The sequence below is a fragment of the Haemorhous mexicanus genome, chromosome 21 (genome assembly GCF_027477595.1).
Source record: "Haemorhous mexicanus isolate bHaeMex1 chromosome 21, bHaeMex1.pri, whole genome shotgun sequence".
NCBI lineage: Eukaryota > Metazoa > Chordata > Aves > Passeriformes > Fringillidae > Haemorhous > Haemorhous mexicanus.
The window spans coordinates 2,472,557-2,485,978 of NC_082361.1; the positions used below are offsets into that span (position 1 = coordinate 2,472,557).

The window sequence follows — 13,422 nt, forward strand, 5'->3', positions numbered from 1 at the left end:
AAGAGGCAGGCTCCCTTCACTACCTGCTGACACTCCCCACAGAGAGTTCATGCACTCAAAGTGCAAATGTTCCTGGAGAAGGAGAAATTACAGCCCTGCAAAGTTCCTCAGTCACCTCCTTAGAGCACACTGTTGCTCCTTTATCTGATAGCTTTCTGTCTGATTTGATCTGTAGTGAATCAGTTGATACCAGACCAACTTCAGGAATAACTTGATCATGGGAGCCTCACTCTGTGTGCCAAAGGACTCATCCACTTTTGCTTCCAGTGAGTGTGCAGACTTCAGGAGAGGAGCAAAATCAGACTCTAGATTATATACAAATAAAAGATGAGGGCAAAAGACAGGCTTCTACTCCGATCCTTTCTATTAATTATGTGCTTTACCAGCAGCTAAGGAAGGGCTAGGCATGGGGTGCTCTTTCCTGTATATTGTCCCCCAACTGTCACTGCCTTTGCATCACAGGGAGGCCTCAGCCCACCAGGAGATGAGTCTGGAGTCCTTCACAATACAGCCACACTTTCCACTTCTAATCTCTAAATACAGCGATATTTTATCTGCAAGTAGCTCTCCTCATCTTTTGAAGCAGCACTTGCAAGAGGGTTGTGATTTATTGTCTGAGAGGTTTTATTGGTGTTTTTTTCGGTGATGCTCTGAGGACTTTTTGACTCTGGCTGCTTTGCTTTCTCAGTAATTGCATTGTTCAGCAGATCAGTGCAATCTGTCTTATTTCTCCTTGGTTTGATGCTTGTCCCTTACAGCTGGGGGCTGTTCCCAATGGGCCATGGGGGTCCTGCACCTACCATCATTCCTGTGAGTTTGGGTGGTGTCAGGACAAGAGTGATGGAGCCCACAGCTACTGGGCTGTGCTCCCCAAGGTGCAGTGCAGACACAGCTCTGACTGTCTCCACTGCACTCTCGGAGTGCCTGCTGCTCATGTTTTATACATTTGCTGTCTTCTGTGACAGAGCAGCTCCATAATCCTTGCAACTGATCTCTTGGAGCAGAGATCAGCCCAGCCTTTGTGAGCCTGGTGGTTATGCACAAAGAACAGGGGTTTAACTCCGGGAAATTCCAGTAATTACACCTCATAACTTTGGTAAGCTCATCTGTCTGGACTTATCCCTCCAATTTTCATTTTCCTCCTGGTTACTTCACACTGTAAAGCTGTAAACAATCTTCTTGAAAAGAATGCTGGGTCTAATATCCCACCTTCAATTAAAAAGAGAAAAAACAGTTTTTCCCACTGGAGAAATTTAGCTGCAGGTAGTTTGGCCCAGCCAGCTCGTTCCCAGGCACCATCAGAGTGCCCATGGAGCAGATCCAGGCCATTCCTGCCTGGCCAGGATCCCACAGCACCAGCTCCTTGTCCTGGTCTCTGAACAGGACCCTGGGGACATCCTGGTCATATTTAATCTTCCAGGGCTCAGGGGATTTATTCTCTTCTCTGCAGAGTCGTGTGGCCTCTGTGGGAACTCTGGCTTTGTCCCTCTCTGTGGCTGGGCAGGGACACGCTCTGACCTCAGTTAATGATTGTCCCTTCGCGGTCTCCCCTGTCACCAGAGAGGACTCAATGGGGCAATTTGCTCTCTAAGATGGGCCAAATTCAAAGGGGTTTCTCTCTAAATATTTAATTAACGTAGGCTGACAACAACCTACATTGATGTAATAATTTTTTCTACACTTCTTGCTACCAAACCAATTTTCCACAATAATCGCATATGTGCTGCCCAAGGAAAGGTACTGTGTGTGAGCAGGTGTTGCTGTGCAGCATACAACCTACAGAGCTGCTGGGAATCTTTCACCCGCTTTTATAGCAAAGCGAGTGAAAACAATCACTAGAAATTATTTTTTTTAATTAATCCCCGCCCGAAGGGGGCCGCGGCAGCTTTACCCAGGGGCTCGCTCCGTCCCGCTCCGCGCCCGCGGCTGCGGCGCCCTCCGGTGGCGAGAGAGCGTCATGGCAGCGCGGCCGGGAACCCACCGGGCCCGGGATCCACCGGACGGACAGGGATCCACCGACCGGAGCAATTCGGGATCCACCAGCCGGAGCTGGGATCCACCGACCGGAGTCACCTGGGATTCATGGACTGGAGCCGGGGATCCACCGCTCCCGGGAGATCCAGCAAGCCCAGGGATCCACCGGTTCCAGGAGCCCACCAGACCCGGGGATCCACCAACCCCTCCCGAGCATCCACCGCTCCCACTGCTCTACGGGATTCATCCCTCCTGAGGATCCCACCGAACCCGGGATCCACCAACCACTCCAAGGGATCCGCCGCTCCCGGGAATCCACCATTCCTGCTATTTATTTTAATTCTGTGTGGCACATTCAGCAGAGGATAATACACCAGCTTTGTTATCCCCAGATTTCCAACTACATGGGGTCGGGTTTATATTTCCTTTCTTACTTCTGGGAAAACCTAGGCAGCAGAAGGGGAAGTGATGTGTCCAAAATCAGTGGTGAAGCCACAGATAAAATTATGAAATGTCATTTCACAGAAGCAATGAGTGGAAAGTGAAGTCTAGGAGACCCACTGCCCCGAGTCTAGCTCCATGCTGAATTGGTGCTCCTTATTTTAGATACATGCAAGGCACATTAAGCAGAGAATAAAATATCCAGCCTTGTTTACCTTCTAGTGAGGAATGTGCGAGCTGGAGAGGCTGGGCTGGTTATTGGCTTTTCATGCCACAGACTTATGTCCACCTTGGAGCCCTTATTCACAGGGAAACCTTTTAAAAAGACAAATGAAGACATTTAATAAATATGCTCTTCATAGAAATGAAATGGCCCAAGCTTTGGCATCTATTCACTGCCTACTTACCTGTGAGCACTTCATTTCATTACAGCTCTTCTTATCCACAGGTTTTTAACTACATGGGTTTAGGTTTATAATTCTTTTATAAAGGCACCAGAAAGTGACATGTCCAAAATTGGTGGCAAAGCCACAGATAAAATTATGAGATATAGCTTTACGGGTGCAAGGGGAGGGGAGGAAAGTAAAACCTAGGAGAGCCGCTGCTCAGGGATTTTCCAGGGCACAGCATTTCCAATAAATAGCCAAGGGGAGATGAAGCTTAACCCCTGCTTGTAGCTTTGAAGGATCTGGGCAGTGGCACCTGAGCATCCCTGTTGTGTCATGTGGAAAGGATTTACCTCTCAAGGTGTTGGTCAGCTCTCCTGCAGGGCTGAGGTGACTCTGTCCTGCACTATGAGTGATCCAGGGCAATTCTTCCCTCTCAGCATTCCCACCAGGCACAGGAGTTGGCATTTCCCTCTGTGTGCCCAGGGCTGCTGCTCCCTCAGTGCTGCCCAGCAGGCCAATCCTGCCCAGTCCACGGCATTCCCTGGTGGATGTCACACAAAGCACTTCAGGATCTGGGGTGTCCAGAGGCATTTGTGCAGTCATTGTCCTCTCTTGCCTATCCCTGGAAGTCTCAGGTTCTGGGGCAGAAGGAGGATCACTGTGCAGGTCCAGAGCTGTCTCTGTTGATTGTTTGTCAGCAGAGGCTTTAGCCCAGCTGGCTGCACTCAGCCTCTTCCTCGCCACGTCAATCTTTTCTGCAAGTTCCCTGGACAGACTGTGGATGGCTCTCACTTGATCCTGTTTGCTTCTCTGTGGAGAAAGACCAAAAGGTGGGTACTTGGAGGAAGGTTTTGCATCTTTCTGAGGAACAGAAAAGTTCAGAGGAGGTGAATGCAGAGCTGGGGGAGAGCAGTCCCTCAAGTCTTCACGTTTCAGAGGACTGAGAAACCAGTGTTCAGATTCCAGTGGTGCTGGAGGACCTGATGCTTCTCCTTTTTCAGGTGATTGAGCTGTTTCTAGGAGTTGATTCCTGTTAAAAAAGAAAAAACGAGAGAGATGTCTGCAGTGTGAGCTGAGAAAGTGGCTTTCTAGGATGCCTTTTATGTCTGAGTACCTGCCTCTGTGATCTTCTGGTGATAGAGGAAAGGATGTTTCATCCACCCAGGCCATGAAACTCCTTTCCAGTACTCCCCCACTGGTTTGCTCCTGAAAGAGAAGAGCCCAGCAGTGTAAGCACTCAACAGTTGGCAACAGAAGGGTAATGTCTGGCTTTTATTCCACCGAATAATTTGCTCATGTAACACAGCAAACCTGTTCTTTTAGCTCAGGCACTGGAGATTTCCAGGTTTTTGGCCTGAAGTTGAGGGTTCCAGCCCTACCAATGAGCCCAGCAGTTTATGCCATAATCATGAGCTAATTGCTCTGCTTTTCTAGATAAAAATTTTTCTCTCTCTCAAAGCATTTGTATGAAGTGTTTCATGTCCTGCACATGCTGCACTGAGATTGGAGGGGTTTCAATCTGCCACTCCTTAGGACTTACTTGCTCCAACTCACACTGAGGGTTTCTTTTGGCAGAACCTGTTTTCCCAAGGGATTTGTGCATCTCATCAGGACACAATTTCTTCCCAATAACTTCTTTTTGTCTCCTGTACAATTCTTGCAACCTCTTATTCTTCATCTCTGCAGCCTGTGCCAAAGACTTTTTCTCTTTGAGGAGTTTTCTCTTTCTTTCTTCCTTTTTTCGATACATAAATTCCCGAACACTTTCAGGGCTGTAGGGGTGAGGTTTTTTAAGGTTTGCCCTCCTCTTTGAAGGTTGCATAAGGTTTTCTTTCTCAGACTCTTTCTGTCTCTGAGGAGATTTATTTCTTCCTCTGCTGCAGCTTCCTGAGGTGCTGGGCTTGGCTCCATCTTTCCTTAATGAAATTCCAAGGGAAGGAGAATGGATCCCTTGGGGTTGGTGTTTCACAGCATCTCTGGGGAGCCTGATATGTCTGTGTTCCTCACAGGACTGCCTTTGCAAGAGAAGATTCTTGAGGGCTTGGTTTGTACCCTCTGTGGGTGCATTGCTGCCCCTTCCAGCCTTGCTGGGAGCCACCACAGAGCTTTGGGCTCCAGGGCTCCTCCCCACAGATTCATTTCCCTTCACTCTGGAGCTGTTTTCCACCACTGGCATTGCTCCAAGTCCTCGACCTCCTTCCAAAGGTTCTGTGGGAAAGATTTGGAAACAGCAGTGATGTAATTGTTTCAGAGAGTAACAATTCCTGTATCTACAGTGTGCATCTCCCAGCCTGCTTCCTAATGCAGCTCTGAGGATTATTTGCATTGTCTGTTGTAAAATCTGTGATATTCAAGGGTGAAGATAAACCTGTAAAGGTGGAAATTGAAGATTGCAGTGGCCAATTGTTATTTCAGGAGCCATATTTCAGGTGCTCAGAAGGGCCTAGAAAGCTTTTGTTTAAATTAGGTTTAATTTGTTTCAATTAGGTTTAAAAAGCCTTTTTTTTTTTTTTTTTGGAGGGGGGGGGGTGTGCCAAAACATGCAGTGCTGTAGAAGGACAGTTGTACCAAAGGTCTTTGCTGTGCTCTGCTCTCCAGTTCTGCTCCTCAAATGTGGAAGTGGAGGGGGTGGACCCAGCAGTCTTCTAGCCAACTTCTGACCTTCTCTCCATGCAGAAACACCAGGCAGATTCACACCTGAAACAGAGAGTTTGTATTTAATTATTAAAGCCCCACATGCTCTTTGAAAGACTATTTTAACTCTCTTATTCAAATCTATTTAATGGTGATTTCCAGGAATCACACTGAAGGTGTGAGGAGATCTAAAAAGTTTCAGTCAGAGCAGGTTTAAAATAAAAAACTGGTGCTACTTTGGTAACAAAAATTTTTAAAGCACCCAAACTTTGGAGGCTGCCAGGGCCATGAATCAGAGGAGTTCATGAGTGTTAAATGTGAAGGTTCAGTGCTTTCCTAAGGTTTACCATCAGCAAATATATCATTGAACACTTGTAGTGTGTTCACACAGTCTTACAAGTTTTACTCAGAAATCACTGACTCCCAGAGGCCTAAAGAACACTGAGAAAAGGTCAGGACTTCCTGGGCACCAGCACATTTGAGAGCTGAAAGGAAGGGCATAACAAAATTATAATTTTCCTTCCTTTGAAGTGATTACTTCAAACTCACCAGAGGAAACTAATTCATTTTTAAACTGGTGAGAATCAGCAGGATGTGGTGTGGAAGAATCAATGGAGGATACAGGATGAGGGACAATGTCTAATGCAGAAATAAACTGTGCAGAATGCAACACAAACAAATTACTCTTGCTTAATAGGTGGTGTCACATAATAGACAACATTTATCACTGTTTTACTTCATAATTTCAGATTGCATTCACAGCATGCCAATACTGGCACAATTATGTATTTATTGCAAACACTCCTCCAGCACAAGGTGGCTGAACAGGTACTTAGTTGGGTTTTGCATGGAAATTCTACCCCCCCAAAATCTCCCCCAATTAAAATGCTTTTAAAAAGGGGGTTTTTGTAATAGGAAAGATTTTACTCTGAAATCAGCCTCAGCTTGTGTGGGTCAGTTCTCAGTCAATTGTGCTGCACCTCAGGGTCAGGGGAGCTGCTGGACACAAAGGACTTTCCAAAGACTCACAGGCCAGTGGGACTGCCCTGAGACCCCCTGTGCTTTGGGAACAGTGTAAGGCAACCTCTTCTCCTCTGTACCATGGCCACTGAAGGGGTCACAGCCAACAGCTTTTATTCTTCATTTGTAGCAGTCTCTGAGATGCTCTGCAGCTCCTGTGAATCCTGTCACAGGGAGAATGATGCTTTTCAGACAAGGAAGAGCTGCACTCCCTGTGGGGCTGAAGTCACTTCCTAGAATCCCACAGACTTCCTTTGGAAGGAATTATCACCAGATCTGTGCATGGTGTTCACAGCAGGAGCACAGAGGGAATTGCCAGAATCTGCTGGGCTCAGGAGAGCTGGTATCCATCCATGTCTTTAAGGAAACACCTTGCTGTGTCACTTGGTTTTGTTTTTAGCAGTACTGAAAATGCATTTATTTTATAGCCTGCCTTAGCTCCTCTGAATGCACCAGACAAGTTATTTTGTGGATCTAACAGTCTTTGCCTCACCATGTTGTTTATTTCAATTAAATCTTCTTTTTATCTGTATTGTGTTCATTAGCTACAGCAACTATGATGCTAAAGTTCATGAGCAGCCTGCATTCCTGATGAGAACAGTTGATAGAAGAAACTCTTTTGATTTAAATATTCTCCTGGGTTTTTTCCCTACCTACCAGCAGATGAATATTTTATAGCTGTGGTGACTTAATTTTTTGTTAACTACAGCAAATTTATAATTCATCAAATTCCTGAGTACTCTGGCTCTGACCTCTGCCCCTCATTCATCTCTTTGTAGCCCTGCCTTGGCTCTTTCAGTGACAGAAACTAATAGCCAATAAAGACACCATGACACTGGCAGTTACAATGATGAATGCTTCACGTGGCATGGTCTTATTATGACCCACTCTCAGAGGAAGAGCAAGCCATTTTTCAAACAATCCATTAAAACAAAAAAAAAAAAAAGAGGAGGGAGAAGGAAATTATTACATATTTCATGCATTTTAAATCAAACTTAGGGACTACAGCACATTATCTTGATAATTCTATCAGGATTAGAGAGCTTGGATTTTTTATTTCTGCTTCACACAAGTGTCTTGGGAACATGGCTGGTATGAAGTACAACCCACAGCACTTCCACTTCTTCCCCACAACATTTGAATTCAACCATTTCTATGCAAAGCTATAGCATTAAATGGGTAAAATGACACCAGGAATTCAAACCTGCCCTTAGACACACCTGTCAAATAAAACTGAGAAGCAGCAATTGAGACTTGGATAATTCATCTGACTTTTCACTGCCTGCATTCAGTCCCTGCTTGGCAGACCAGGAAATCCCTGCCTTTGGTGGCACCCTTAATTCATTAGGGAAACAGAACTGAATAGGTGACAGACAGCTCTTCCCACTAAGGATGTATGACTTAGTTTTCATTTCTGATGAATTTTAATCCTGGCAGGTGTGGAATTCAACTGCTGCAGGCAGTTCTGTCCATCAGTCCTTGTAATTTCTCATGGTTTTCAGCCTTACCTTTCCCTGCCACTGCTCTCTCCAGAACACAGGACTTGGATGAAAGCTGCCTCTGGTGTTCTGCTTGAATTCTCCACGCTGAGCTTCTCTCTCTTTGGTCTTTAATCAGGAGGTGAAAATAAAACACAGAAAAGAATTAGTGTAGCTAAAATCAAACTTGATGAACCCAACACTTCAATCCCCAGCACCATTCCCTTGGAATGCAAAAACAGAAGTCTTTTAATTGAAACTGGTCACCAAACATGCAGGACTCCTTCTTTATTTAATGTTTGTTATATAGAGGTCCCAGCAAAGGAAGCAGTGGCCTGGATCCATCCCTGAGGCTCTGTCCATGACCTTGTCCATCCATACAACACAAGAAACAGCTCTGCCCTAACTGCTGCATCCTGTGGGAGCAGTGGGACACCTCCCCTTGGTGCCTTGGAGAGCCAGGCCAACCTTTCCATGCACAGCAAACACTGAATAGTTGGGGAAGTTCCCAGTTATGCTACCTCATTGCTAACCTGGGATCTTTGGGGCTTTTTTATAATCCCTTCCTTGTCCAGAGATGGTAAATCCTTCTCTGCCTGGTATTCTATGCTCTTCATGAGGCAAGGAGGGAACAGAGCTGGGTTCAGAGCACTAAAACCCAGAAAAACAAGTGTTTGAGAGCCATTAGGCTACAAGGAGCTGTGCAGATGCTGGGATTCAACAGCTGAGCTCCTGCATGTGTGGAGAGCAGCACTGGGCTCCCAGGTGTCTGCAGAGGGAACACTTGGCAAAGCAGCTGTGACACACTTCTGTCAGTAGCAGGGGACAGGCAGACACAGTGAACAAGATGCAGCTGAACTGAGTGTCTGGAGCTGTTGATCCCCAGCATCAGTCTGTGTGTGTCCCACAAGTGGAACAGTTTGTCTGGCAGTTCCCTCACTCAGTTACATAAAATGATCTGGGTTAAAAACAAACTGAAGAAGCCTTCCCTTGGGAACGTCCCAGGAGGCTCAGCCTGGACTGTGGCTCTGGCTTCTGGCTTTAGGAGGGGTAACATCAGGCACTGGTGACAGAAAGTGCTGCCTGATGCAGCTGGGAAGGGACACGTGGCTGCCACAGACCTAAGGGCAGCACCACAGCACCCCTGCAAAATGTGGGAGGGAGCAAATCCAAGGGAAGAGCCCCTGGAAGCTGGCAGGGTGTGCCAGGGATGCCAGTGCCCAGTGAATTGACACTAATGCTATTACAGCAATGAGATTTATTAGGTGCAGCCTTTCAGCCCGGCTCCTCCCGTGCCGTGTTCCTCAGTAATCCCCCGCGGCTGGGGCTGCCCCGGGCACTCCCGATCCCACGCCTTGCTCCCAGCAATCCCAGATCCTGAACCTCACTAAACTGAAGTGACAGCTGGAGATGGATGGTTCTTCAGTCCCAAATTTAGCAGCAAAGCAGGATAAGAAGGGCTAATAATATTTGCTTTCAGATCCACACTAGTTCCACTGAATGAACTATTAAATCCCCTGTAATGCCTCTGAACTACACAATTCCTGATTTAAATACCTGTGGTGCCTCTCCTCACTACTGTACTGCCTCCTAGTCCATGTTTTATATGTGGCTAAAGGAAGGATGTGGGAGGAAAGGGGAGATTTGCAGCAAATTCTTTACTATTTTGAGGAAATGAATTTGTGTGTGCTGGAGAGTAAATCCAGTGGACTCAGTGAGCAGGGTGGGATGTACAGCACAGGGAGGTTTGGACCTGCAGAAAGAAATGGATTTATCACAAGAACATGGGTGATGTCCCCCAGATACCACAGGGAGGGGTGGAATCTCTGCTAAGTTATTCAGCTGTGCCAAAGCACTGCTAGGGAATACCCAGTTCCAGCCTTTCTCCAGAGATTCCAGACCACCACTGACCTCTGTGAGCTGGAGCAGGAGGAGCAGAGGCCACTCTGCAAACCTTTCTTTTCAGGGCTCTCTTTGGCAGGGGGTCCTTAGCAAAAATCAGGCGCTCCTCTTCCCGGGGTGCTGCTTGCTGCTTTCTCTTCTGCTCCTGGATCCTCTTCTTGAGTTGCTCTAACTTATTTTGGGGTGCTTTCCCCCACAGCTCTTCCAGCCTTTGATCTCTGGCCTTGCTGGCTGCTGACAGGTGGGATGTGGGAAGCAGGAGAGCCATGGGCACGGGAGTGCTGATGCCACATGGGACAGAGCAGGAGCTGCTCCCTGCAGGGCAGCAAGGTGGGCCATGCAGGCAGCAGAGAGATTTCTCCTTCTGTGCTGGGAATCCTCTTGAATCTCCCAGCTCCCTGAAATTGTCCCTTCTAGGGCTGTCCAGGCTCTTTGCAGGTGCCCACGTCCCAGCTGAGCCTTTTCCATGCATAGCCCAATTCCTGGCAGGACTGCACCGTCCTGAGGCTGCCCTGGGGGACTGAGGGGACATTCTGGATGGACCAGAGATCACAGCAGGGCTCCCAGGCAAACAGGTCTGTGAGCGAGCAGGGGAGAGAACAGCAGAGCCTCTCTCTCTTTGGAAAAAGAGAAACAAGGGTCAGTATGTAGGGTTAAAATTATTAAATTGGTCAATACACTGATATGAGTGACTGCTGAGTTTGTTCATGTTCTGGTGTGACCTCAGCATCTCCACAGAATCAGCACTTTGCCTGCCACCAGCAGTCTGGCAAATGAAGATAATGTTAGGGAAGTGCAGTGCAAATTGTGATCTGATATGAGAAATTATGAGCATGGGCAGAGAACTGATACCAGGCATTGCCTTCCTCCACTGCCTTGTTGGTCACAGCAGGGGGAGGAATTGTTTGGTGATTCTTTTGTTCCCTTTTTCCCATAATAAACAGTAAGGTGCTAAACTTTTTCTGAAGTTCTGCATCCCAAATTTGAAATCCCTTCACCAGCTCACCCCCCAAGTGCTGTACACTCAGGTTATTATTTACCTTTGGGCTGGAAGAATCTCATTGCTCTTTTTCTCACTCAAAGCTGTTTCATCTTTGTTCCTCTCGCCATCTACAGCACATCAAAACTATGTCAATGTCAAAATGTTAAAAATATTCCTTAACCATTAAATTCAAAGAGCAACTTTGACTGGGGACTATCCCCCCAAAAAACCTGGCCCATAAATATTAAATAAATATTAAAGGCTGGCAGCTGAAACTGCTCCCAGCTAATAAACCACCTCAGAAACAAATATTTAACAGATGCAAAAATAACAAGTGAAGTCTGTTCTTGTCATTAATTTGTAAGAATGTTCTGGAATTGGGTGAAATTTCCTGCTTTTTCCTTCTCCCACTTCATCTTTTAGAAACTATTTTAAACACATTATGTATTTCCTGCCAAAGTTAGCAAACAAAACGTTGCATTTACATCAGTTTATCTCTAGGGAAGGAACCCTCAGAGGAGAAGCACAGGGAGCTTTTCTGTGCTGTAGCTGGTGGGTGTTGATTCTGCAGCTTTTGCCTGAGTTCTCCCCAGCAAGGTGTGACTTCCTGTGCATTGTGATCTTTTGCTGGGAACACACAGAAAGCTGATGAAAATACACACTTGTCTCAATAAAGAGGGTTTTTCACTATCTCCTGTCACCTTCCCTTCCCTCCAGCACCAAAGCAGTCCCATCTCAGCAGTTTCCCAGTAACTCAGAACTCACCAAAGCTCTTTCCGTGCCAAAGCTTTCTTCTGGCTGCCTGTGATTTGGCACAGCTCCACATTTGATGACAAAATTTGTTTTCAATCCTTTGTAGCTGTGAAAAAGCAGATTTTTCTTTTGAAGGGAGACATATGTTTGGGGTTTTTTTCTGGAGACGCTTTTTGCTGGCATCCGCTGCTTCTCTGATTAGTTTTGCAGCTCCTAGTTACTGTGTAAATACTGGCTTGTCTGAGCGTGTTCCCTGTGCTATTTCCTACAGTTGGAAAGAATGCAATTGACTGGGAAGATAAGAGGTGAAATCACCTCTCTCCTTTATTTACTCTTTGTATGTGTGTGTGTGCCTCAGATTTTTACTGATGTTTTTAAAAACCGCTTAAGCTGGAAGCGACCCCAACCAGGAGCAACTTCTCAGTGAAGCTTTTCCCTCTTTGTGGGTATCACTTATTTTAAACATCACAATTTTTTAAGTATAAGCATTTGAAATGTGGGCTGTAACCGTTCAGGTTCTCCAGGTTTTGGGTTATCCGGAGGGCACAGTCTGATAAACCAACAGCAGAGGGCAAACGCAGCCTGCACACTGGAGCTGCAGCACTCGGTGTTTGGAGCCTCCCGGCCCCAGTTTGTGCCGGGACAAACCAGAGGAGGGGCAGATGCCGCCTAGGACAAAGACAGCCTGGAATGGGAAGCAGCAGCAAAACTCTCACAACAGCAACAATTCACTTTCCTTTTCGTTTTCATTCTTTTTATGGAGCATCTGCTGGATTTCAGTGGGCTGTGATGTCCTGGACTGAGTCCCGACAGTGCATTTCTTACATCCCCTGAAAATTACCTCTGCAAAGCCATAAAACACATTTCTTCTTACCCCACTTACTGCTGTTGTGGGTTGAATTTCAGTGACTACCCCTCTGTATCTTCTTCTCCCACCCCACTGCAGAGCAGAGCCAACTGTGTGCTGTTCCATCAGCATTTTGGTTTATATTGAATCTGACTCCTTTTTCTGGTTTATATCTCCAATTATTTGTTCACTCTTTGTAACTCTTTATAACTCTAGAAGGTAGATTTGCTTCTAGCAGCAATGTCAGGATTGTGAGTGTTGGTTATTCCTGGAAAGCACTCAGAGGGTGAGGTGAGACACTGGCACAACCTCCTTCCATGCCCACGGATCCCTGTGGTCTCTGAGAATTCCTCCTGAAGAAACAGACTCAGCCTAATCTACTAAATGTCCCAGCTCAGAGCCTGTGCTCAGACATCCCAGAATTTCAGCTTTTCAAGCCTAACCAAACAAGGAATTCCAGACTGGAGTCACAAAGTTCCCTTTTCAAGCTGTTCCAAGCCAGTGTTCTGGCCTGATTAGAGGTTTCAGTGCTGGGAATGCAGAGCCTGCCCAAGAGGGAGCCACAGCTATTCTGGGTGCACAGTGATAAGAGCCCTAATTGCAGTCTCAGGGCTCAGGGGTGGAACCTCCAGGAGGAGAGAGAACACAATGTGCAGCCTCAGCAGTGGGAGGACAACTCTCAGGGAAGATTTGGGAAGATGGGGAGCTGTGAGAGCTGCCAGGAAAGCCCAGGGCTGGTCCCAGCCTGCTGGGATGGTGGGAGAGCCAAGTGGAGCAGGAATGTCTGTGCTGTGACAGGCAGAGCTCTCTTCAGGCAATGATTCTGGGTCCCTCAGGTCGGACTGGTGCCTATTTTGGCTCCATATTTTCTCAGCAAGCTGTTGGAGCTGACAAGAGCCAGGAGAGTGACAGATTGCCACTGTGTTATGCTGCACATCTTGGAGTGTTAGACCACAAATCTGCTGAGAGATGAAGTGAAACCTATCACTGGGCCAAATCCCA

General features: G+C 46.7%; 1 protein-coding gene across 1 annotated transcript; it reads right to left on the reverse strand.

Moving 5' to 3' along the window:
• Positions 1 to 1,887: 1,887 nt before the first annotated feature.
• Positions 1,888 to 8,068, reverse strand: LOC132337201 (centrosome-associated protein 350-like). The gene is made up of 5 exons (XM_059865530.1): positions 7,967 to 8,068; positions 5,373 to 5,501; positions 4,345 to 5,012; positions 3,155 to 4,010; positions 1,888 to 2,087 (listed from the first exon to the last, which is right to left on the reverse strand). The coding sequence occupies exons 3-5, from the start codon at positions 4,978 to 4,980 to the stop codon at positions 1,888 to 1,890; spliced, it is 1,692 nt and encodes a 563-aa protein (XP_059721513.1). The 5' UTR covers positions 4,981 to 5,012; positions 5,373 to 5,501; positions 7,967 to 8,068.
• Positions 8,069 to 13,422: the final 5,354 nt, after the last annotated feature.

Coding starts and splice junctions, on each gene's coding strand:
- LOC132337201 (XM_059865530.1), bottom strand. CDS start 4,980: ATGCCAGTGGTGGAAAACAGCTCCAGAGTGAAGGGAAATGAATCTGTG. Junction 4,011..4,344: donor CTCAGTGTGAGTTGGAGCAA/GTAAGTCCTAAG, acceptor CTTCTCTTTCAG/GAGCAAACCAGTGGGGGAGT. Junction 2,088..3,154: donor GCTGACCAACACCTTGAGAG/GTAAATCCTTTC, acceptor CCCCGGCTCCAG/TCCATGAATCCCAGGTGACT.